Genomic DNA, 27459 nt, shown 5'->3' with positions numbered 1-27459 from the left:
ATAAAAATTAAAAGGGCTATGTTAGATTTAGGAGCAGTTATAAATGTTATGCCTAAGTCTATTTTTAACTCATTGAACATTGGGCATTTGAAAGAAATGGGGATAATAATTCAACTTGCCGATAGAACCAACGCTTACCCTGAAGGGATAATTGAGGATGTTCTTGTGCAAGTGAATGAGTTAATATTCCCTGATGATTTCTATGTTCTAGATATGCATGATGACAATTCACCTAATCCATCCCCCATTTTGCTTGGACAGCCTTTTATGTGCACTGCACAAACAAAGATAGATGTTAAAACAGGAACATTGACTATGGAGTTCGAAGGTGTAAAGGTTCATTTCAATATTTTTGATGCAATGGGATATCTTGTGGAGCCTAATAGCTTGTATTGTGTAGATGTCCTTACTGAAAATGTGCAGGAAGTCTTTGACTTGAGTGGAAAGGATGAATTGGAGGTTGCACTTACAAACTGCTTGGACATGAACTCTATGGATGAATTTCCCATAAGTGGTGCATTGGACAAAATGATTCTGGCTTTGCAATCTCTGCCGCATGAACCATTAAGGTATGTTGTGGTTAATTTAGTTTTAGCAAAATCTGATAAGGGGTTGTTGCCATCTGTTGTGCAGGCACCGGCTTTGGAGATGAAGCCATTGCCCTCGAACTTGAAATATGCTTTCCTAGGAGTTGAAGAGACATTACCGGTGATCATATCTGCTGCACTGTCTCCTAGTCAAGAGGAGAAGTTGATCCGAATTTTGAGAGAGCACAAAGAAGCCATTGGGTGGACGTTAGCTGATATAAAGGGGATTAGCCCATTTCTTTGCAAGATTGTGCTTGTGGAAAATGCCAAGCCAATAAGGCAAGCTCAAAGGAGGTTGAATCCTGCTATGATGGAAGTCGTAAAGAAAGAGATCTTGAAGCTCTTGGATGCTGATATCATCTATACAATTTCGGATAGTCAATGGGTAAGTCCAATTCATATTGTTCCTAAGAAGGTGGGAGTCACTGTTGAGGTTGACCATGATGGTAAGTTGATCCCGGTTCGGAAACAAACCAGTTGGCGTCAATGCATCGACTACCGTAAGCTAAATTCAGTCACAAAGAAAGATCATTTTCCATTACCTTTCATTGATCAAATAGTTGAGAGGTTAGCGGGAAAAATCTCATTTTTGTTTCCTAGATGGTTTTTCAGGTTATTTCCAAATTGCCATCGCACCGGAGGATCAAGAAAAGACGACATTCACATGTCCTTTTGGCACATTTGCTTATAGAAGAATGCCATTTGGCTTATGCAATGCCCCTGCGACATTTCAACGGTGTATGGTAAGCATATTTTCTGAATATGTAGGGAAGATTATTGAGGTTTTTATGGATGATTTTAGTGTATATGGAGATGATTTTGACACTTGTTTAGACAATGTGGCTGTGATTTTGAAAAGGTGTAAAGAAACCAAGTTAGTGTTGAATTGGGAAAAATGTCAATTTATGGTAGAAGAGGGAATAGTTTTTGGACATTTAGTTTCATCAAAAGGAATAGAGGTAGATAAAGCCAAGATTGATATTATCTCTGCTTTACCCTATCCCACTTCGGTGAGGGATTTGCGTTCATTTTTAGGGCATGCATGATTTTATCGTCGGTTCATTAAAGATTTCTCGAAGGTGGCTGCTCCTCTTTTCCGATTGTTACAAAGGATGTTCAATTTGAGTTTGATGAAGAGTGTAAGAAGGCATTTAACAAGATTAAAGAGTTTTGACATCACCGCCCATCATTCAACCACCGAATTGGGATTTACCTTTTGAGATTATGTGTGATGCAAGCGACATGGCAGTGGGGGCTGTACTTGGACAGAGAAGTGAAAAGATTCCATGGGCAATCTACTATGCATCAAAAGCACTCAATGGAGCCCAATTGAACTACTCCACTACTGAAAAAAACTCTTAGCCGTTGTTTTCACTTTAGAAAAATTTAGATCTTACTTGCTGGGTAAAAAAGTAATTGTATTTTCTGACCATGCAGCTTTGAGGTACCTAATGGCTAAGAAGGAAAGCAAGCCAAGGGTTATACGATGGATATTACTCCTACAAGAATTTGATGTGGAGATTCGAGATAATAAAGGAAGCGAAAATTTGGTAGCTGACCATTTAAGTCGCCTTCCTATAGTTGAAGATGAATTACATTTGAGGGAGTATTTTCCGGATGAGCAATTACTTGTGATTTCTTGTTCTTCTCCTTGGTATGCTGATTTAGTGAACTATCTGGTCACTAATAAATTCCCTGCAGGATGGACAAAAGCAAAGAAAGACAAGCTGAAAAGTGATGCAAAATACTATGTTTGGGATGATCCCTACTTGTGGAAACGATGTGCGAACCAAGTTATTCGACATTGTGTTGAACAAAGTGAGTATGAGTCCATTTTGAAATTTTGTCATTCATTAGAATGTGGAGGTCATTTTGGCTCCCAACGGACTGCAAGAAAAGTACTCGATAGTGAATTTTATTGGCCTACATTATTTAAGGATGCTTATGAATTTTGCAAAGCATGTGATAAATGTCAAAGAGTAGACAATATTTCTGCTAGAAATCAAATGCCCCTAACACTGATGTTGTTTGTTGAGGTATTCGATGTGTGGGGTATGGATTTTATGGGTCCATTTCCACTTTCACATGGTTTTCTGTATATCATACTTGCTGTTGATTATGTGTCGAAGTGGGTGGAAGCAAAGGCTACCCGAACTAACGATGCTAAGGTTGTTGCAGATTTCCTGAAGTCCTTGATTTTCACTCGCTTTGGAATGCCTAGGGCAATAGTAAGTGATCGAGGCACACATTTTTGCAACAAAACCATTTCAGCTTTGTTTCGCAGGTATGGGGTTCTTCATAAGGTCTCAACATCATATCATCCGCAAACAAACGGGCAAGCAGATGTTTCCAATCGAGAGACAAAGGGATTTTTTTGGAGAAAATGGTGAGGCCGGATAGGAAGGATTGAAGTTTACACTTAGAAGATGCGTTATGGGCGTATAGAACTGCATACAAAACGCCACTGGGATGTCGCCCTACAGGTTAATCTTTGGTAAGCCTTGCCATTTACCTGTTGAACTTGAACATAGGGCTTTTTGGGCGATTAAACAGTGTAACATGAATTTGAGTGAAGCTGGAGAATGTAGGAAATTACAGTTGCAAGAGTTGGAGGAGATTCAAAACGAAGCTTACGAGAATGCTATGATTTATAAAGAGAGAAGTAAGAAATTTCATGATCATAATATTTTGAGGAAAGAATTCAAAGTTGGCCAAAAAGTTTTGCTCTATCATTCTCGCCTTAAACTGTTTCCGGGTAAGCTTCACTCTCGATGGATAGGTCCCTTTTTTATTACTAACGTTTTTCCGTATGGTGCAGTTGAGATTCAAAGTCTAAGCACATAAAAGAGGTTTGTTGTGAATGGGCATCGTCTTAAACTTTACTATGAGGGTTCCAGAGCAAAGAAGTGGAGTGCGTAGCTCTCTTTGAGCCGCGTAATTAGCTTAAGAGATGTTTTGTCGAACTAAAGACAATAAACAAAGGCGTTTCTTGGGAGGCAACCCATGTGTTTTGATTTGATTTTGTGTGTTTTTAGTTTTGTTGTGTTTCGGAGTCAATTTTATGCCTTGTTTTTGGTGTTTTGATGACAGGTGAAATTTTTGTGGTTGAGTGGAGCAGAATGGGAATGATTCTTAGGCGTGGCCACGCATCCAGTGTGTTGTGATTGATGAGAGAGAGAAATTTTTAAAGAAATCAGAAGGCGTGATCACGCTTAACAAAGTTTTACATTCTGAAAAATTGTGCAAAAAGATGATTTATTTTTGGGGAATTATTATATATATTATATTTATTTTTATTATTAAAAATTTAATATTACTATATTTATTAATTATTTCTATAATAAATATTATTATAGCTATTTTTTATTTATTTATTAATTATTTTTTTTGTATATATATATATTTTGTTTCTATATTTATTACTCCCTCCGTCCCGAAACTAAATATTCATTTACTTTTTGCACGTAGTTTTAGAAATATTAGTATTATATTGGGATATAATAAGAATAAAGTAGAAATGATTAAAATAACCTTATTAGTATGTGTGGTATAAAGGTAATGACATTTGTGTAATATATTGTAAGTTGTAAGGGTAATTGTAATGTTAGCTAGATAGTACAGTTACTAAAAAAAGAAAATAATACTTTGTTATGAGACGGACTAAAATGAAAAAAGGGATACTTTGTTATGAGACGAAGGGAATATTATTATAGTTACTATATTTATTCTTATTATTATATTTATTACTACATCTATAATTATAATTATTATGATATTTATTACTATAATTATTATTGTTTCTATAATTATAATTATTATTATAGTAATTAAATTCTAATATTTTTTTTCTTTCCATATTTATTACTATATTTATTATTTCAATTACGTATTTATTATTATTTCTATATTTATTATTATTATTATTATTACACCCTTTAAACCCTAAATATTTTTGTCTCTTCCTCTTTCACAGCCACCCAATGCGCTATTCTCTCTGCTCTCTCCTCAGGCCGGTTCGAATTCACGCCTCCTCCGCCAATTCTGCGCGCCTCCTCCGCCAAGTCGGCGCGCTAAAGCTGCCCGCCAGAAGCAGCCTCCTCCGCCGCACGCTGCTCCCGATCTCAAACTATTGATATACTGTTGTTCAGCACTGCCGCTGACCATCAACCGCGAGTCATTGGTGGAAATTTCAGGGAAGTCATTTACTCTTGATCTATATTGCATTCTCTTGAGAAACCTCTATCGATTATTGCCTAGATATTATATAAAATAAGTTGATGATGAAGAATTTTAATTTGGGCGATTTTCGTAGAGGTTGTTTGATGCAATCGATAAATGGATGCATATAAATTATTGGGAGAAATTCTTGGGTGATTGATATTGTCAAATAATATTTGAATGTCTATTGTGAAATTGTTCTTGGTGTTGGGGTTAATTGAGGACTTGTTATTTAGTTGTTGAATTTTCTGGCGTGCAGGCATTATGACTAAAGTGCGGGCATCGGATTCGGTTCCCGCAAGGGTTCCAATAGCTACGAGGTCGTCGACTATTTCAAAGATGAGAGGATGCAAAAGAACAAAGGAACAGGCATTGAGGGAACAAACATCTTCTCAGTTGCGGGTAGAGATGCGGGTAATACAATGCCCACAATTCCAGTCGATTTTCCTACTTCTGCACCCACCAATGCACGGGCACAAAAAGGTAACTCAGTTCAAGTGTTGCCTCCAACTCAAGTTGGGGGCCATTTACATTCTTTCACACCCAAGGAACAGACAAGGTGCGAACTTTTGTGCGGTAAAAGCATTTTCTTGGGTAAGTGCATTCACGTTGAAACACTTGAGAAGTTAGGCATTAAAGATTCTGTTTTTGATTATATATCTAGCATTGGTTGAAGTTGTTTATTTACTTATCAACAACCTGGTTTCATTGAACTTGCCCTTGAGTTCTTCTCTACATTTGTATTTGACTTGCCTAAACAATTTGATGTAATGCAACCTAATGTAATTAGATTCCGTTTGCTTGGTAAAGTGTTTAAGCTTTCTTTAGCAGAATTTAACATTTAGGTTTTGTGACTTCCGAGGAGCTTGAGGATGATTCTTTCAGTACCGCTGCATGTGTGTTTGTTGAGCCCTTTTCTGTTTCAGTCGAGAAATTATGGAGTGAATTTTCTATGGATGGAAAAGTTTGTTTTGACAATAATATGCCTGCCCGTAGACTGAAGGACCCCGCCCTTCATTATATTCAGCATTTCATTGCTTCATTTATTTCCGGGCGTAGGGGTACCTCCAGTATTGTTACTAAAACTGAATTTTTCTTTCTATGGTGCATGACTAGTGGCATTAGGGTTAATCTTGGGTACTGGATGGCTGTGCAATTTAGTGAAGTTTTTAAGAAAAAAAAGAGATTTGATTGGTGCCTCATTTATAATCACTCTTGCTATTAGTTTGGGTGTTCTCCCTAGTATTGATGCTTCTGTTATTTCTAAGAGGCGCCTCCATCAAGTAGGAGCAATCGAGTACTTGGATATGGTGGTATTGTTCCGCATGGGTATGGTAGTGAAAGATGATGCTGGATATCGCCTTGTTAATCGGTGGCGTCGGCCGTCCCATCACGATGTGGTCCAATTTGATGATGACCGAGAGGAACCCCCTATCGCTGCTTCTACTGAGGATGGTGCTCTTGTGCGATCCACCACTAGCTCTACTTTACAGGCGTTGGCATTTGATGTTAAAATACTGAAGAAGGATAATAATGACCTTCGTGGCAAGCTTGATGCAATTTTTGCCGGACAAGTGGCTCTAAAAGGACAGTTAGACTCCATTGAAAAGTTTTTACGCGCCCGTCGCCGGTCCTAAGGGGGGCGGTCGCCCCCACCTATTCCAGGGAAGTTTCTTTTCTCCTTTCCTTTATTTCATCTTTGTTCTTGCAATAGGGACATTGCACTAATTAGGTGTGGGAGGGAGATTAGAATTTTTGATGCGATATAATGCTTTATTTTGATAACTTCCCTGCATGTCTTCTTGTGTATTTTGAGCCGAGGTTGTTGTGCTTACATAGTTCATTAGGATCTTGCCATGTTTGTTGATGAAGTTAGATGATGAGTGTGCTTAGCCTTCTAACAAAGAACCCTTAAGTGAGTTATTTGAGCAAATTCACTCATACATATCATATATGCTCAATTTTTTTTGGATTGTGTGAACATATGTTGTATTTGACTACCTAGAACTTGCTTGCTTATGCTTATTGACTCCGCATTTATTGAGAATTGATGGGTTAAAATGATAAGATACTAGGTTTACCCTTGTTGGCCTTAATTCATACTTTCACCCCTATTATCCCCTAGTGAACCAAAGTTTGAGCTTAATGTTATTATCCTATTTTTCTTGGTTCATATTTAACCCAAGCCGATATGCCTTTTTCTTGGAATAAGCCGAATGTTTACTTGAACCCATGGGAACTCGAGGGATTGTTTTTTTTTATTCATTACATTAGATTATTTAGAGTTGCATCTCATCACTATATTATTCAATAGTTGCATTTGAAAGTTCTCATTTCCGCGGCACAATTATAAATTCATATATATTTTTGCCAAAAGTATTTCATTGACCAACCTCCTAAAAAAAACACTAAAAAAAAGAGGTTGTGTAAAAAAAAAAAGAGAAAAAATATATATATTCCGAGTCCTAAAAATAAATATATATAAAAAAAGGGACTCGTGAAAAGAAAAGTGAGTATGATGTTGTCTTGCATTGATCAAATCTTGGGAAGTATTGTGTTGTTCTTGTTATGCTGTTCTTATTCATACGTGTGTGCGACTTGAGTTCATTTTGATGTAATGAATCGATAGATTAATTCATCAGTCTCATTAGCTATTGATATCCTTTTTCCTACCCCAACCATGGCCCCATTACAACCTTTAATTAAGACCTTTGATTATGAACGTTAATTTCTTGATGAATTGTGGAGTTGATTTGATTTGCTTGCAAGCCTATGGGGTTCGTCGTTTACTTTATGTGCATTGAGTGAATATAGCCTAAACACTTGAGGGTGAGAGCTTTTACTTATATACATTCTACATTTGGTGAGGTTAGTTGGTTCTTACATACTTTGAATCTGACGTAATTGATAACATGGCTAAGTGACTTTTGCTCTAGTGGGTATTTCAAGTCTTGGTTTGGATATATGCTTGAGGACAAGCATGGGATAGGTATGGGGGAGTTGATATATGCGATACTAGATAAATATTTTGCTATATTTTAGACAGTTTTTTGATGCGAATTTTGTATATATGCTCATAATGGTGTGTTTTTGAACTTTCTACTAGGCATTGAGGAGTTGACAAATTTTGGGCATATTGGAGAGAAAAGCAGAACGCAGGAAGTCCTTAGGTGTGATTACGAAACAGGAAGAATGAAAATTGCAAAAAAGTCCTCCAAGGTTAATTAGCAATTTTAGAATTGTTTGGTTTAAAGTGCAAAGGGGATCTAAAGTGATGAATTAAAAAGGAGAGTTAGGGCCAATAAATAACGAGAAGAAGAAACGCAAAACCACAATCTCACCTACAACCCATTTCTGAAAGAGAAGAGAAGCGAAGGAAGAACACTACGTACGAGAACTTTGGAGAGCAACGTAGAAGAACTTCCGGGCACCTTTTTCTTCATTTCTAGAATTGGTTTGTTGTTGATTTTTAAACTTGAAGGCATAATGAACTCTTTGATTTATTTTATGTTTTTAATTGCTATGGATTGCAAGTAGTTTCATTTTTAGTGTAGGTATGAATTGATTTTCGGGATTGAAATTGTGAGACTTGGTTTCGATTAAAATTAGTGTTCATCGACGTTGGGTATTTTTAATTCTTCTAATTGATGAGTTTAGAAATCTTGAATTGATTATTGAGCACGTTTCAATTTACTATTTCATAGCTATATTGGGGATTGACGTACGTAATTGTGTTATTTTCCGATTGGCGTAGCAACTAGTTTTTAACAAATCCTCGTAGGAGCTTGTTAAATTGAATGGGGCCTTTCTAGTTTTTTACTGCTGTCGAGTTAGAAAACTACGGTCGTACCTAGGATTCTTTCCCGATTTAAAAAATAGCTAACGGTCGTACCTTAGCTATCGAAAAAGTAAGGAAAGGTTGGTTGTGAACGCGTGTAGATCAACTATAACCAATTTATCCAACTAGTCGATGAATTTGACTTTTACTCGATGATCAAATTTCATATCCCGAATGAAAAATTCATGCCTATGCTAGAGTTTAATCATATTTGGTAAACCGCTAATTTTGCATTCTAGTTAACTTGCGTTTGTTAAGTAAATTTTATTCTTCTTTATTTAGTGTGATATCAAATCCCCCAACATATATTAATATAATTATAATCAATCAAATAGAGAAAGAATTATTGTTTCCCTGCGGAGACGACCCTACTCACTACTGCTATACTGCATATTGTGGGACTTAGGAATTGATATTTTATTTTGCAGCTGTGCGACAGGATAGCAAAAAAATAGGCTAAGAAGGCTCTGGCCAACTAGGGGAATATATTGTGCTTGGTAATAAAGAAAGACTTAATGGAGTTACCTAATGCCTTTATCATTTTCAAAACGCAAGACTCGATAATTGCAAGTTCAACATGCATAATCACTCAAGTTCTAGGTCATCTAATTGAGCACTACATATCTCACAAGAAAGAATTTCCAAAAGTTTGAATATTACATTTATTTTCTAATGTAACTTTTGGAACATAGGCTCAAATCTTACAAGGTTCAAACGTTGACTTGACTCAACATATCACCAATCATATATCATTAGTCATGCTAGACAAACCCATTACACAAATCACATTTGACTCACTTCAGACTAATCTAAAAAATATGCAAAAAGACAACAAATCACGCATAAAAGTAGCACAAAATAAAAAATTTGCCCAAAAGTTTTGCATCACTCTCCCCACACCTAAATCATACATTTTCCTCGATGTAAAAGAGACAAAGATAAAGAGAGGAAATTCCTTGGAGTCGGATTGCGAGAATGTGTTCTTTGCTTGCCTTGCCAACTCCTTATGAGTCGGTGGTGCATTAATCACTACGAATCCTGCAAAAACAAACTCACCAAACACAACAAAGTATCCCAAAAAGGAGCAAATAATGTCTAGGTTGTAATTCTACCATGCCAATCCTACCAAATCAAACAAAATTTCTCCAAAAGAAGTAAATGCTTGGATTCCTACCAAATCTCGACAAACCGAATCAAATCAACTGCCTAATATCCACAACCAGAGAATATCAAGGAGCATCACGGTACTTGGATTCAATCAATCAAATTAAACCACGATAAAGCAAATAATCAGCAAGTAATCAATTTGTGTGACACAAAGTCATTGAAATTCAATCTTAGGTCTCAAACAAGTCAGTTCAATTTCATTCACATCTACTAAGCCAATGTAGAGTATCCTAAAATCGAACAAATCAAACAACTAACAAACCATTGAATCACCTATCACATAATGCACTTATAACTTTATAACTGACATTAAATTGCAATTCCAGAATGTCAATACCCCAAATCCAGTGCAATATATCCCAAAATTAAACTACTGTCAAACAAATCAGAACTAACATGCCATCGTCACTATCACTGCAAAGAAAACTTGACATCAAATTCATGGCAATTTCATAGTAATTGGAGTTCACAAATTGGCAATTCCAAAACAAAGATCCCACATCTCAACATATTATCCTAAAAATTGAAAATAGAAACTGTTAGAAATAGTGGGACGAAGAAATACTACCGAATACTATGCGGCGGCGATGTCAAACGGTTGTGGCTGAAATTGGCATCGAGGAGTGGCACTTGGGAATGGCTGCTGGGCCGCAGCGGCTGGTGGTCCGGTTCGATGCTGGGCTGGTCGCGCAGGGGCGGCGGTCCACGGCGGTCAGGTCGATCGGGAAATAGGGAGACGCTGGCTAGACTCGAGCGCGCGCGTTGGCGGTCTGGTGGAATCTGCGGTGAACTGGTCTAGAATTGCGGCGAGGGCGCGCAACGGCGGAGCAGCTGTGCACAGTGGTGGGAGCGGCGGCCCTGTTCGTCGAGGGAGAAAAAGTCAGGAGAAGAAGGAGAGGAGGAAGAAAGAGTGCACGCGTCGGCGTCTGGAATCGGGCGGCGGCGATTGACCGCGATCGAGCGGAGGAGATGAAGAAGAGGAATCAGTTTGGTTCTGTGTGCAGGTCGATCGGCGGGGCGTCGGATGGAAGGGAAGAAGAAAACAAGGGTACGGTTCGGTCTGGGAAGAAGGAAGAAAGATTAAAGAGAAGGGAAAGAGAGGGTTCGGATCTGGCCGGTTTAAGTTTGGATTTTGGAAATTTTAATTTATTTTGGGATTTAGGGTTAGAATTATACGGGGCAAGAAGAGAGAAGATAGTGTGATAGGTAATGTTTAGTCATGACTAAATAGTATCCCTCATTCTGAAAATTTGATGGGCAAGGGAAGGTTGGGTGAAAAAAAAAAAAAGAATTAGTACGAGAGGTGCCGATTAGTCATGATCATGACTAAAAGTCACATTGTGGTCTGATTTGATTTTTATTTTTTTTTTAAAAGAAAATTGATGCGCCTTTCACCAAGAGTCATTAATTATTTTTCAAAAGATCTACACAAAATCAAACAAAACAATAAAAAATATTATTAGAATTAAAACAATAAGAGACAGCCAAACAATAATATTGAAAGAAAACATTTAAATGGTTTGAGTTGTCTTCCAAAAAACACTTTCTTTTATAGTCTTTGAGCTAGAATTCGTCTCACATCAATTCTGAACATCAAAATCGGCAACGGATGCCGACTTTAGAGGATCAGGTGAGGATCCCTCGTGGTATGATTTGAAGTAATGTCTATTGGTCACACACTTTTTATTTGCCTTAAAATTTTTATTCTCCTTATCGCACTTTTTTCGCGGCAAAAAATGGTGATCTTTTGGAAATCCATCTCAACTTTTCGACAATTTTTTTTTTCTTATTCGTTGTCATCTCTTCAGTTGATCTTTTTTCTAACTGCTTTGTCAACATATTTCTTCGTTTATTCTCATTACCAAATTCATCGGTTTCCTACACCATATGATTAATAATATTAATTGCATATAACGATTCAAATTCAACAAGACATTTGATGGGATTAAAAATATTGAAATGAAATTCTTCTCCATCAAACTCTAAACTTTGTGTACCTTTTTTAACATTTCTATTTGCTCTTGCAGTGCACATAAAAGGTCTTTCTAACAAAAGAGGCGGTGGATTAAAGCAGTGTGGATCATGCATATCCTGACTATAAAATTCAACAGGAAAAATTAAGTTATTCACTTGAACTAGTACTCTTCTATCATATCATCAAGATAAACATTTGTTCGATCAGCAAGTTGAGTAATAATTCTTGTTTCTTATTGAGGCCCTAGATTGAAAGAGTCGTAAATTGATCGTGGCATGACACTAAAAGCAACTCCTAGATCTAGCATAGCCTTAGTTATCTCAGTTTTTTTAATCTTACAAGGGATAGAAAACATACCTGGATCACCTGTTTTAGGTGGTACCCTTCTTTTGAGAACAACATAAATGTTCTCACCCGTTATAATGTACTCATCCCCTCGCAATTTTCTCTTGTTGGTACACAGTTCTTTAAAAAATTTTGTATAGTTGAGGATTTGGTTGAAAGCTTTTAGGAGCGGGATATTAAGTTTCATCTTCTTGAATATCTCCATCATCTCTTTTCGCTTGTTTGTCGTTTGTGGTTTCTTCAACTTGTCAGGGAAATGTGCCGGCTTAGTTTTAGAAGAAAGAACAAAATTAGGATGTACCTTTTCGTGGATCTCAACTTCCTTTCCGATCTCATTTTCAATTTCCTCTTCGCCTTGCTCCTTTGATATAGGAGTTGGACCATCCACTTGCTTTCCATTACGAAGTGTTATAGCACTCGTATTATTTAGATTAGGTCGGGAAGGACATTCAATCATCTTGTCACTGCAAATAGTGATGACACTGAGCGGGCCACTTTCCTCTTTCACGTAGCTGTCTTACCTCCTCCGACATTTGATTGATCTGACCTTGTAATTTATCTACGGTCAATGTCATCTCTTGTTGGAACTTTTTCGTTTCTTGTTAGAACTGTAGGGTAGCGGTAGCCATAGACTTCACCAAGTCTTCTAAAAACGGACTGAAGTTGCTTGTGGGTGCTTGGAGCAGCTGTTTCTCATAGAAACGAGGTTGTTGTATTTGCTGCATAGCTCCGAATGGTTGAGGAGCATTAATCTGTTGTGCGTTTCCATAGCACAGGTTCGGATGATCTCTCCAGCCTGAATTGTAGGTGTTGAAGTGTGGGTTGTACACTGAAGGTCCATTCACATCATAGTTTGCAGCGTTTACATCAACTGCATAGCCTTCTTGGAGAGTCGGGCATGCATCTGTAGGGTGCCCTGCACTCTTGCATATCCCACACGCCTTGACTTGGACACTCGGGTTGGATTTTTACACGACCATCTAGCAAACAAAGCTCGTCAACTAAAAAAGTTGTTGCATCGATTGGATAGAATGGTCGTTACTGTTTCTGATCGTCTATCCAATATCCCTCGAGCCAAACTGCTGCGTGTTCTCAGCCATCCGAGCAATAAGATCCTAGGCTTGTGCTTGCGTCTTATTCATTAGAGCTTCACCATTTGCAGCGTCGATAATGTTCCTGTCCATCAGTGACAAACCATCATAGAAATAATGAATCAATAATTGAGGAGGAATTTGATGTTGTGGACATTTAATGATAAGCTTATTAAATCGCTCCCAATATTCATGGAGCGTTTCACCTGATTGTTGCTTGATGCCCACATATCTCCTTCCTCAGAATCGCAGCTCTGGAAGCCGGAAAGTACTTCTCCAAAAATTTCTTCTTCATGTCATTCCACGTGTCGATGCTTCCAGGTGGGAGATAGTAGAGCCAATCCTTTGCAGCATCCTTGAGTGAGAATAGGAAGGCTCTAAGTTTGATCCGTTCGTCAGTAACACCACGTCGAACTCTTGCAAGTGTTTGTGAGGTTCTTCGCCTGAAAATTAATCCAGATTTTAGTTCAAAAGCCAGATTTTAGTTCAAAAGCAATAACGTTATTCAAAGTTAGAAAATTAATGCATAAAGGTTGTTGCGTCAAGTTACGAGCAACTAACTCCCTTAGAGTGCGGGTATCCTCAGCCATGACAGTTTCTTGGTCACTTTCAGAGTCGCTAGTGCTAAAGATTCTGAGGTGGTTTAAAGAATCAACCATCTTTGCAACTTGAGTAGCTTTTCGTTGTTTGGCTTTCTTACATAGCTTTCGCTCAACCTTCTCGATCTCAATATTAAGTATCAGTTCACATGTACGAGAAGAACGAAGTATAAAAATGAGGATAAATAAAAATAAAACAAATATATAACACAAAAAGAGTAAAATAGAGCGCCAATCCCCGGAAACGGAGCCAAAAAATTGACCTGTCGCACGGTCAATCAAATATTTCACCTATTTTGTGATCACAATTTAATGTAATACAGAGGAAAGGAACGACTCCACAGGGATTTTGTGATTCACTCTTTCGTGTTCTGATGCAGTAAATAAAGAGGGAAATTTTCTTTTATTATCTAATAAAGATAAAATAACAAAATAATTAAATTAACGGAGAACTAGCTATTAAGGAGATGTCTAGCTCAAGGGATAATGTAGTTATGTCACTTGTATTTTATCATCAATTCAATAAAGTTAATTGTTATTAGACTGTCGATAAATTGGTTATAGTTATCAACAAACTCTGACAACCAAATTTTCTTCACAATGTAGATAGTTAATGTACGACCGTTAACTATCACTAATTAAGCTAATAAACCTAGGTATGCCTATAGGAAATATTGCCTAATCGCATTATAATTTAGAAAAACCCAATTCAAAACAAGTACTACCTAAGAGGAGCAATTATATTTGATTGTCTAACCCCCGGGAAGGAAACATTCAACCCGGTTGTCACCTATTCAAGTTCGAATACAATTACAGATATCTTACCTGAATTGACTTTAGATTATCAAACCAATTTAAATTTCGGTACCAAAATATCCAATCAATCTAATGATCAGAAACATTATTTTCAGGACTAGACAAATATTGATAATAAAAAAGAACTTTTATAAAGAAAGTCAAGAATCTCCAAAACACAAGAACCAAAACATTATCATCCCTCAAACCAGAAAAATATCTATTCTATAATAAAAAAGCAAAGAACAAAAAAGAAAGATAAAGTCATAGTTTGAAGGGAAATCTTCTCTTTCGATTTGCTCCTGTATGATGTATGAATCTGCCAGTCTCCTGCTCCTGTGCGTATATGCTTCTAGCCGTTCTCTATTTTCTTTGCTTGTGACTCCACCTTCTTTTTTATTTAATTTTTTACCTCATTATTTTGTAGTTGGGCTTTTGGGCCTTTAATTAAATTCCCATGTCAATAAGGAGGAGTTAGTCATAGTCATGACTAACTCAGGGGTGCAAATCTAAATTTTTCGTTACTATTTTTTCCAATTACGACAAATTTGCTTTTTCTCTCAAACATGTCGGAAATAAACAATATGCACAGAAATTAGGTAGAATTCAATAAAAAATAATCACATATCGCATATGATATGAACATAAAACGCATACGATTTCGAGCTATCAAAAGCCAACACTCAAAGAAAAAACAATCAAATACATATCCTTTCTTGGATTCTGATGTCTCATGCATTTTTTTATGGTTTACTTAAAGCTAACGTCATTGAACTCCCAAAATCCCAAATACTAGAGGAAGCTACAAAGATCTGCTTAAAATGGAAGATATTATACAAGTATTACATGCATAAATAGAGTCATAATAAATTTGGTAATAAATTAAATAGATCTTATCAATAAATAAAGTACTATAATTAATATCTCGCGAGAAAGGAAATGATATCTTGATAAGAAAGGAAGATGTGCAATCAAATTTTTCAAAATTGGAAAACGACATCTGACGAGAAAGGAAGAATTACAAAATTTTCCCGTCGGTCAATCGGAACGTGCCACGTGGCATCATCCGAAAAGAAAGCCGAGGCTACCCCTCTCCTATAAATAAGGGTCTTGGCCAATTTATTTGATACACCGAAGTTACATCGATGATTTGAGCAAAGTGGTACATTTCTAAACTCTGTTTGCAATATTTTTCATGTTCTTGTGTCATTCGAAGCTTTTTCGTCTAAAAGTCACTGATTTGGACAAATGATCAAATATTGGTTGACGGATTGATGAAGTTAATATTTTCGTGGTATGCCCAAGCTGGAGGAAAGATTAAAGGTCCAAAATCCGTTGAAGAATCCATCAAAGCCAAAGAAAAACCTCTAAAGTTCATCCTAAAACTTTAAGATGTTCGTCGCATTCTTCGCCAAATCATCAAAGTCGCCCTCTTCGATCCACAAGTCAAAGGGGCACATCGCCAAAAAGTGTTATGGATTATCAAATTCACCTCCTCCAAGATCAAAGCCCTAAATCCGTCAAAGACTGTTTCAAAACCAAAGCCGATGATAAAATTTACCCACACGGAGACCAAAGTCCTCCAAAGTCCGACAAAGTCAAATCGAAAACCAAATTCCTTCGAATTAAAGAAGTCATCCAAATCCAAGTTGAAAAATAAATCGACCCGGAAAGATAATTACAGGATCTAAATAGAGAATATGAGCTACGTTATAATATAATTTGTACAAACTTTTGTATTTATTAAAAATAACATAATTTTTTGTCTACACCGCATGTATAATTTAATTAAAATTACACACGTTATAATTTTAATTGTTATGTAAGTGTGATACATAATTTTTTTATTTACTTTATTTATTGATAAACAATAATATTTTTATTTTTATTAAATATTATAAGGATAAAATATGATGGAAATTTATCTATATATTTTTCCTGAAATATATGAAATGTTCAATGAGATAAAAAAAAGGTAGAATTTTTATGGGTTTTAAATATGAACGTAAATAATAATTGAAGTGTTTCGTTACGTAAAGGAAGAAAAACTGATGTAAAACATGAGAAAAAATAAAAAGGAACCGGGATGGGCTCCTCTGGGTGCCGTTAATCTATCCTCATTGCAGAAACCCACCCACGGTTTATTTCCCTTCTTTTTTCTATATCACATCACTTTCTTTTTTTTTTTCATCACAAAGATTTTCAATTATATTTTATATCCACGTAAAAAAATCCTTCAAAATTTCTACGTTTTCCAGTTCATTAACTATTTCATATATTTAAAAAATAAAATTATTATTTAGTATAAATAAACAAAATAATTAAGAAGTATAATTTGATAAATATATATCTAATTAAATATTTTACAAAAATATTCAATAAAATAATATATTTAAAATAATAATTATTACTTAATAAAAATATAAATATTAAATAAAATTTCATATAACAAAATTTGAATCTAATATGTTAAGATAAATCTTAAAATATAAATATAATATATTATTTATTATTAATATAATTTTTATATTGATTAAATTAAAAGGAAAGGCTATGGACCCACCCAAAAGTGGAAGAGACGGTATAATGAGGGCCATCGTTTCTTGTATCAGACAAATTTGAATTTTTTGTTTAAATGCTGATTTGGGGGCAGCTTAGGTGGAGCGCTCGCACGTGAGCGCCCTTAGGCCATCCGCAACGGGGGGCGCTTCCTCCTAAGCGCCCCCCACGTCATCCAATTTCATAACATAAATAAATAAAAAAATGCTTTGTCAGGGAGAAACGAACCCTGCCACACTACCGTTTCTTATTTATTTTATGTGGGCCATCCTTATTTTTTTTATTTAATTAATATAAAAAATCTATTAATAATATATAATATATCATATTTTATGTTTTAAAATTTGTTTTATTAAAATATTAGATTTAAATTTTATTATATGAGTTTTATTTAATATTTATTTTTTTATTAAAATAATATTGTTAATAACTATAATTTTTAATATAATATTTTTATATTTTATGTAACTTTTTAATGCATATTTTTGTAAAATATTTAATTAAATATCTATTAATTCAATTATAACATTTGTTTAATTAAAATTACATGCAATACAAATAATAAATAAAAATACATAAAAATATTCATAAATTTAAAATTAAATTTACATGACTTAATTAAATTATACACACTACAAATATTAATTGAAAATACATAAAAATATTCATAAATTTAAATGCAAACCTACACGACTTAATTAAAATTACAGACAATACATATAATAATTAAAAATACATGAAATAATAAATTTAAATGCAAACTTACGGAAAACATTCGCGTGCCAACCTTTGTTTCAACTGTTCTTCAAATTCCGTCAGATTATCCCCTTTGGCCATTATCATCATGAGCATTTCCATCTTCGTCTTAGCAAGTTCTAACTGTTTAGCTTCCCGATCAAATTTTCTTGCCGTTTTTTCTATCCTTTTAGCTTTCAAAAGTGCTTCTATTTTTTCGGGTTGTTGCTTCAATCTTTGCTCCTTGACTGCTGCCATATGTTCCATACTTGAGCTAAATTCACTGCTTTTTTCGTAAAATTTTTCATAATTTTCAGTAGGACTTGAATTGAATGCCTCGTTTTGCACCTGTTTCCCCCTCTTCTTACTTGCTTTAATACCAGGGGGACGAGTAGGAGGAGTTGGGTCATCCACATCAAAGTATGGTGTCGCCGGACACGAACCTGAGTATCCACCGTCTTCACTCGTTTTTGTTCGCTTTGAACTTCCACCACTGTTATGAGATGATTCGCAGTAACTGGCCTTCCATTTAGGCTCATTTCTGAGTATACGCCAAGCATCTTCATGGACGAAGTCTTTGCTCTCACCGTCATTTGAGTATATTTTCTTTGCTGCATTGAGGACATCCGTGCTTGATTGTCCACTGCGCATGTTTCGATTGGCCTCCTCATAACACCCAACAAATTTTTGCACTGACTTACATATTTTACTCCAACGATTTTTACATTGAGTAACACCTCTGCTCGTTGCACTTTCGGGCTTGTTCTCCATATAGTACGTTGCAATTCTTTTCCAGAAAGCACTACTTGGTTGGTCAGTGTTGGTTACGGCATCCTTACTTGTGTTCAGCCATGCACTGATTAGAAGTTCGTCTTCATTCCAGCTCCACACCTTCCTCGTATCTTTATTTTTTGAATTGTGAGGCACATCATCATCTGCTAAATTGATAGGTGTCCAATGTTGTGGGGTGCCCACTGCTTCATTCGCTTGCATCATGAATTGAGGAAATGATGAACTTCCGAACGCTTGAACATTTGGAGGATAGAAGTTTGGAGGAATTTGATAATATGGTGAAGGATTGAATGGTTGAAATGGGACATTAGATGTAGGGAATATGGGTTGATTTCCTAACATGTTCATAAAACTTGGAAATCGAAAAGAATTTTGGGGATCTTGAGAGTTGGATGAATTTTGAGAGTTGGGATCCATTCGTAGGAAATTTAGAAGATAATATAGAGAGAAGAAAATGAAGAGAGAAGATTATAAAGAGATGGTGTAGATGATATGAAGTGAGAATGTAGTGTATTTATAGTAAATATTGTAACGGTTATATTCCCAACGGCTATATTCCCCAACGGCTATATTCCCAACGGCTATATTCCCAACGGCTATATTCCCCAACGGCCATATTCCCAACGGCTATATTCCCCAACGGCTATATTTCCAACGGCTATATTCCCAACGGCTAGTTTCTAATTTATATATATGTAACCAATTCACATGCACACAATTCATATGCACAATAGTTCAACCTTTCATATCTTATTTTCTCTCAAAACAATGTCAATTTCATCCTTATCTCTGTCCGATTCATCCGACGAAGAGTTGGAAAATATATGTCAATTGGCAGAAACATATGCTCAATTGTATCAAAAAATTGAGCATATCAACAATGAAGATGAGGGAAGCTCACGGCAACGTCGACGGAGAACATACATAGAGAGGAATCGTGAAGATGGTCATACTCGATTATTCAATGATTATTTTTCTGATAACCCCGTGTATCCAAGTTCTTATTTTCGTCGTAGGTTTCGAATGAGAAAACATGTCTTTCTTCGTATAGTAGATCGCCTCTCCAATGAAATGGAGTTCTTTCAGCAACGGCGTGATGCTACAGGAAGAGATGGATTGTCAGCATTACAAAAATGCACAGCAGCAATACGTGTATTGGCATACGGCACAGCTACTGACACTGTTGACGAATATCTTCGTCTTGGAGAGAGCACCACAAGGGCATGTTTGAAGCAATTTGTTGAAGGGATATGTTCTCTATTTGGTGAGGAATACCTACGACGACCAAATTCTACTGATGTACAACGATTATTATTTGTTGCAGAGACACGTGGTTTTCCAGGCATGCTAGGAAGTATTGATTGTATGCACTGGGAATGGAAAAATTGTCCGGCTGCTTGGAAAGGCCAATTCGAACGTGGAGATCATGGCAAACCTACAGTTATATTGGAAGCTGTAGCCTCATACGATCTATGGATTTGGCATGCATTTTTTGGCACACCAGGTACATGCAATGACATTAATGTACTTGATCGATCTCCGGTATTTAACGACGTTTTGAATGGCAGAGCTCCAGAGGTTAATTTTGTTATCAACAACCATCAATATAATATGGGATATTATCTTACTGATGGAATTTACCCTCCGTGGGCAACCTTTGTTCAATCGATTCGTCTCCCTCAAGGTTATAAAGCACAATTATTTGCGCAACATCAAGAAGTGGTTCGAAAAGATGTGGAACGTGCTTTTGGTGTATTACAAGCTCGGTTTGCCTTCATTAAAACTCCATCACTTATTTGGGATACTAGGTAAAATAATGAGAGCATGCATCATATTACATAATATGATTGTAGAAGATGAAAGGGACACTTATGTGCATTATTACGATACATCTCAATATGATCAAGTGGAGACAAATGATAACTCGAATTGGTCATACAACAATACGAGACATGCAACTATGGATCAATACCTACGGAACAGAATGCGACTCCGAGCTAGAGAAACACACCACCAGCTCAAAGCGGATTTAGTTGAACACATTTGGGAGAAATTTGGTCAATCGACTAATTAATTTATTTGAAAAATATATTGTAATATTATGTATTTTTTATTAAATTTAAGTTTGAATTTTTAATTAGTATGTGGGTGTGGAATTATTATTTTTATTTATTTTATTTATTTATGCTAAATAATTATTTTATTTTAATTAAATATTATAAGAATAAAATATAATGAAAAAATATAAGTTTATTTTATAAATAGATAAAATATTTAATGAGGTGGAAAAAGTAAAGATTTTAAAGGGTTCTTTGATGTGAATGTAAAATATAGTTGGAGTTTTTCGTGACGTGGCGGAGAGAGAAACTGACGTGGCACAGGAGAGAGAATGGGAAGAAACCCTGGATAGGTTTCTGTGTTGTGGATGGCCTTATGCCCTTATTGAATTAGGAAAGTTTAGAGCAATCATAGTGATGGTATTTAAAAAAGATTCCAATTACACAATAAATCCTATGGATTCAAGATTTCTAAATTATTTTTGCTTTTTTTATTTAGTAAATATATATAATTTTTTTTATTCTTTACTTAAAAAAAAAGATTTCTATTTTTTTTTTTCTAAAAAATTAATGTCCGGTCAAATAGACATAAATTTTAATAAAAGATGAAATTTGCTATTGTTGATAAATATAAAAATATATTGTTGAAAACAAAGTGTGTTTATTTGGCTTGAGTTCCCAAACTTTAGTGTAGAGGTGCTGTGGGGTGGGATTGTGGCGCCAAACTGAAGCTGGGAGACAAATTCTGCATCCAATTCTCCTCTTTAATTCTACCTACAACAAAATCATTCCACCGACGTCGCAGGAGAATGTTGATCGTCGATGGGAATGAAGAAGACTCGCGGGAAGGCGCTGTTATCGGCGAGGCTATCAGACGGCGTGGTACATCAGATTGAGGGGAATCCAAGCAATTTTCCGATGGTGGAAGTTTGTAAGATAAAATTCAAAGAAGGAAGAAAAAGACGAAAAAAGAAGAAGAGAGAAGAACTCGAACAAGAAGAAGAAATCGACGCAGAGAAGATAAGGGCGGCGGCCATAGCAGGGTAGGAAATTATACAAATATAATATTATTATAATTAAAAAAATATACTATAAATTAAAATAATACTCCCTCATTCTCACGTGATATGGATGTATTACTGTAAACACGAGAATTTAGGTAAAATATAATTAGTAAATAATTAAGAAATCTATTAATAAAAATAATTATTATTTAGTAAAAATAATTAGTAAATAATTAAGAAGTGTATTAATAAAAATAATTATTATTTAGTAAAAATAACTATAAATTAAGATTAAGATAAGTAAATAGTTTAATTAAAATTAAGAAAATTAAAAATTTTAAAATTTAAAATGCGATTAAAGTGTATAATTATATTTTCAAAGATAGAAATGACAAATTACATAAGACGGACAAAAGTAAAAAATATGGACAAATTATGTGGAATGGAGAAAGTATCATTACTAATAAAAAATCAATTTATTTAATCTAATATAATTATTACATATCAAATCAATATCTACAAGACCCTTTGAATTAAAATCAAACCTATTAATTCAAAGAAGGCGCATCTTTCAAAAATTACAAAAAATTTTCAAATTCAAACCAAACTTAAACCAAATATTTTCAAACTATTGTTTTGTTATTTCTTATTATAATTAATTATACATCTCAATATTGAAGAGTTTGTTTGGTTTTAATTTGATATTGGAATTTTAATTTGGATATTGATTTAAATACTATTTTGATATGTTAAATAATAATTTTTTTATTAAAATTGTGTAATAATAAATGATTTTAATTTGAAATAAAAATCAAACATACCCTTTATTTCTTTTAAAATTTAATAATAATAATAATAATAATAATAATAATAATAATAATAATAATAATAATAATAATAGTAATAATAATAATAATAACATAGTAAAACCTACTATAAGTTTGTTGTCAAATTATTTTTTATTCTAAATATAAATATATTGGATAATTAGTTATTTATGCAACCGATTAATTGGTTAGTGAAAATACAATGGACAGGTGAAACCAAATTAATTGGATTAATTTGGATGAAATAAATAAATAAATATTATTTATTGTATATAAGGCTTAGTTAATATTTTGGCTATTTACCTATCTCGAGAAAAATTAAATTGTGTAGCACTAAGTTAAACCCGGATATATGGCCTAAGTCGCAGTATTATTTGGATAAAATATTATTCGTTGGATGAATTTATTATAATCTCAAACGGAAGGTTTGAAATTAGAATAAATTACAATAGTTTCAAACGAAATATTTGAAATTAGAATAAATTACGATTGTCACAAACGAAAAGTTTGTTATTAGAATCAATTACGACTGCGAATTACATTAAATTACATAAGTAATTATGATAATAATTGACCCCCTGCTATTTTGGCCGAGTGAATACGCCTATATAAAGGGCCCCCCCTTCTTTTAAGAACACCAACAAAATTCTCTCCTCATTTTATCATCTCTTCTAGCTTTCCGGAAATCTTCCCAACTCAGTTCTTCTCTCGCTTTATTCGTCGGAGTTCCGACGATCTGAGGTGCTACTCTCATCGGATACGAAAACCGTTTTATCCTTGGGTTAGAACGCCGGCCACCTGAGGCACTACCGGAGTGTATCTAATTTATGGAAAGAGGACTCATCCTCGACTCGGTTTCACGGTAGATTCACTTCTCCCAATACTCATTTTAATAACAATAAAAAATTCGATATTACTTTGCGAGAGTATCAACTCCTACCGAAGTCGCAGCCGCCGGAGGGTTCGCCGGAGCCGCCGCCGCTCCCGGAGGAGTCGCCGGAACAATCTCCGGAGGTGCCGCTGGAGTTGCTACTCTTCTATTTAGGCCAATTCCCTTTATGGATAGCCCTGTATTTTCTGGGTTTGCCCTGAATGGATGTAGCGGCTTTCTTGGGTTTAGGCCGCACCCTCTGCTACCTTCGCAGCCCAAACTGCTGGTCCTGAGCTTGGTCTACGGATGATGCCTCATGTATCAGTCCTATAACCATTCATTGAAGTGGACTTTAAGAGGTGACAGTAGATGATGCTTTTTCTACTTGACTGCAATTGGGTTTGCTATGTTCGTGTTGCACGATTGCCCAACTACCCTAGAGCCCAATACGGATTAGCATATGCATGCGAATTATGCATCGTGGATACATGGAGACTACATGACAAGAAATACCATATTAGTTAGCCTCTCTAACTCTCTTTATAATGTATATTGTAAAATAAAAAGTGCGAAAGGGTTGTGGGATGCCCTTGAGAAAAAGATAAGTCCGAGAATGTTGGGTCCAAAATGTTTGTCATGGCCCGGTTTATGAACTATAATATGGTAGATGGAAACTCTATTGTCGAACAAGTGGAAGAATTTCAATATATTGTCCACTCTATTATCGACGAGGAGATGCCACTGCTAGAAAAGTTCATCATGAGTGTGATGATCGAGAAATCGCCCCAGAGTTGGAGCAACTTTAAGCACGGGCTGAAGCATGAGATAAAGCAAGTGAAGCTTTAAGATCTGATTAGTAAAGCCAACTTGGTCGGAGATCCCTCCAAGAAACGTGCACGCCCAACTCAAATGGACAAGGGCAAGACCATATAATCCAAGTTTACTGGTAATTGTTTTAACTGTGGTAAAACAAGACAACCTTGTTAAGGACTGTAAGACACCAAAAAAGAAGAAACCGAGTTCCCAACCAGTGAAGATAAGCTACTGGACTGATCGTGATCTCAATAGGGGCGGCTTTGTCACTGTTGTGTACCAAAAAAAAATATAGAAATTCCGAAAGCATGGTATATTGACACCAGAGCAACCTGCCATGTTTGTTCCGACAAAACAAACTTCTCGACCTACAAGGAGACCGAAGGGAGGAAGCTGCACATGGGAAATCACGCAACTTCTGAGGTCCAAGGCGTAAGAAACGTTGTGCTGAAGATGACATCTGAAAAAGAACTAACCCTGAAGGATGTTGATGTTCCTAGCTAGGGGTTATCTTACAACTGGTTTTTTCAAGTTGAATATAACAAATGGTTTGTTCAAGTTGAATATAATGGTTGTGCGCCGACCACCACCTACTGATAATAAAAATACCCCAAGCCACGCAAAGCCGAGCGTGTTGGGATGTCATAGACTGGCCCCACAAGTCATTCCAGCGCGCTTCTGTCCTCAAACACGCGCACCCTGGGAGACTTCCGAGGGATCATCCATCCTCAAATTACTTTAGAGCAAGCACGCTTAACTCTAAAGTTCTTTCAGTAGGGCTCCCAAAAAGGAATGTGCACATTGTTGACATGAGTAGTCTATTCAATCCATTTAACCTTTTATTCAACCTCGGGGGTATTTTATCCTCCCTTACTCATATCACTGTTCAACTCTGGGGGTATTACAATGACATTGTAGATTAGGTCATGTAAATCTAAATGTTATAAAAAGATTAGTAAATATTAATTTACTAAATATAAAAGAGGTGAACACTTGACACGGCTCCGGATCACCCGAATCCAACCTTAGACGAACCAATTGCAACCCGTACTCGGTCAAAGTTACTTGTTTGCTTAGAGGTTTGATCCCTTGATCTTAATCAAAATGTGTAGTTTAGATTAGCTTGCCATTTAAGATGTGTGGCTTAGATTAATTTGTCATTTAGTATATATAGCCTTTTTTATTTTCTTGATGGACACACAACCTAGATAAGAGAACAATTAGAGAGGGTTTACCCTAGCTACCTTTGGAGAGATTCCTTAGAGTTGGAGTGATTCCATCCACCGAGAGAGCAAATCGATTGCTTGAGCTTCGAATGCAATTGTGTGAGAGATGAAAGATGCATCGGCAGCTTCGGATAGTCCGTGGATTCTCGAAAGTGCTTGCTCGAAAGGAGTGATTGTTTTTGGAATTTGATTTATCCTATTTTTCTTTTGATTCATCATTTTTAAGTTTCCCGAATATATTAGATATTTCTTTTTTGAGTTTGATTCATAGAGATGATCCTAATCCATGTCATAAATTGGTATAAGAGCGGTTGTTGATTTGATCATAACATTTCGAAGCTATTTTGTTCATAACATGTTCGATCATATACCTCTATGTCCTGTTTGATCAAATTTGTGTTAAAAATATAGGCTTAATTCATGTTATTTGGAGATAGTTCATAGTTTTTGGAAATAGCCATTTTGTTGTTGCAAAAATTCTCTCTAAAGTGGAAATGATAGCTACTTCCAATCCATTGTTAGTTGCCAAATATGAGTTGTGTTGTTGAATTTATCTCTCAAAAAAATACAAATAGTAGTGATTATTGGCCGGCACTAACAAGTTTTGTTCGTAGCTTTCATAGTGTTCTTAGACCTTGATTGAGTAATATGGTTGGTTTTGAGCCTAGAAACATCAAATGATCAAGGAATTGAGTGAAGTGAGGGATTAAAAGTGTGAATTTGTATGTTTTGTCAGTAAATCGTATTTTGGCTGTAACTTTTGTATAGAAACTCTGATTTACTATTGTGAGAAGGGTCAGAACTATGATCTCAAAATCTTCAAAAAAAGCCCTGAAGACAGTTTTTGGTCAATCTGAAAATTTTTGTTGCAACATTCTATTTTCTGTTTTAATTAGTAGAAATGTTCGATTTATTGCTCTCAACTGGCTAAGAATTTGAGTGATTCTTTTTTGTGCTGTTAGATAACGCCTTGAAGTTGATTTTAATTTTTGGAATCGTGAGATTTGGATTTGAATAGCTCTCTTAAATAGAATTTGAATTTGGTTATAGTGCACCGTGTTCTGTTTTTGAAGAGTGTGGCAAAAGTGCAATGAAAGAGCCACGATGGTAATATGAATTTGAAAAGAAGATCTCTAAACATTAAGTAAAAATCCTAGACAAAATAAAAAAAAAAACAAAAAAATTGAGTAGCACACTTTCTCTTTTTGCTATAGTGCATTGTCGATCATTTGGATAATCATAGTTGAGAGTCACTAAAACAGTTCTGAGGGAGTAGTTCTATTCTTCTGTGGGGGTTCTTTTTGAGTTAGGAGAGATTCTCATGATCAAATAATGTTCAATGGATTTCGATTCTAGCTTGTTGCTTAATTGTGGAATAAGAACTTGTGTCAAACTTTCTTTACATTATGCGATTATAGTTTGGCATAGAATCCTCTAGTTTGTTTCCTAGTTGATGCATCTTGTTTTTGTTCGACACTACTTCTCCTTGAGTATTGCATTTGAAGGAATTCCTACATACTGTTTGAGGTAATTGTAAAATGCTTCTTCCGCTTTCATCGTGGTTGCTTCTAATTTTCCTTTATGAGAGTTGTGAGAAAGAGTTAGAGCACTTACCTTTCGATATACATATATATAGTTTGTCTTTGTTTGCAGGATGGACACTTTCAAACAATTGAAGGAGCTGTTGGAATCAAGTATGCAACAATTGGAGGCCAAAATGGAAAAAACTTTATCAATGCAACAAAGGACAACTTAGGATCATGTGGAGTACGCCGTGAATAAGAAAATGGAGGACCTCAATCATAGGCTGACATCGTCGAAGATGGCACAGACTGAGGTTCCTTCTAGAGTAGCTGATATTCGGGGTAGATATGATGCATTTGAGGCTTCTTATCATCGTGACGTGAGTCCTTCAATGAGGTCAGACGCACACAATAGTCATAACTCAGAGCACTCTTTC

At 35.5% G+C, this 27459-nt stretch overlaps 1 protein-coding gene, 1 non-coding gene and 1 pseudogene across 2 annotated transcripts; 2 read left to right on the top strand and 1 right to left on the bottom strand.

Annotated features, from left to right (window-relative positions):
* The first annotated feature begins 13360 nt into the window (after window positions 1-13360).
* On the top strand, window positions 13361-13468 carry LOC127264251 (small nucleolar RNA R71). The gene has a single exon (XR_007841649.1). It is a non-coding gene; the product is annotated as a small nucleolar RNA R71 (small nucleolar RNA).
* A 4468-nt stretch (window positions 13469-17936) lies between these two features.
* Window positions 17937-19043, bottom strand: LOC127263943 (glutathione S-transferase T3-like). Its single transcript, XM_051293265.1, has one exon. It carries the CDS (start codon window positions 19041-19043, stop codon window positions 17937-17939), a length of 1107 nt encoding a protein of 368 aa, XP_051149222.1.
* Window positions 19044-19469: 426 nt separating this feature from the next.
* LOC127263942 (uncharacterized) lies at window positions 19470-20775 on the top strand (annotated as a pseudogene).
* Window positions 20776-27459: the final 6684 nt, after the last annotated feature.

This window comes from Andrographis paniculata, unplaced genomic scaffold, assembly GCF_009805555.1.
Source record: "Andrographis paniculata isolate CXL003 unplaced genomic scaffold, ASM980555v1 Contig69END, whole genome shotgun sequence".
NCBI lineage: Eukaryota > Viridiplantae > Streptophyta > Magnoliopsida > Lamiales > Acanthaceae > Andrographis > Andrographis paniculata.
This window is presented reverse-complemented; position numbering and strand designations above follow the sequence as displayed.

Bases quoted from the DNA above. Each gene is read 5' to 3' on its own strand.
- LOC127263943 (XM_051293265.1), bottom strand. From the start codon at position 19,043: ATGTTAGGAAATCAACCCATATTCCCTACATCTAATGTCCCATTTCAA.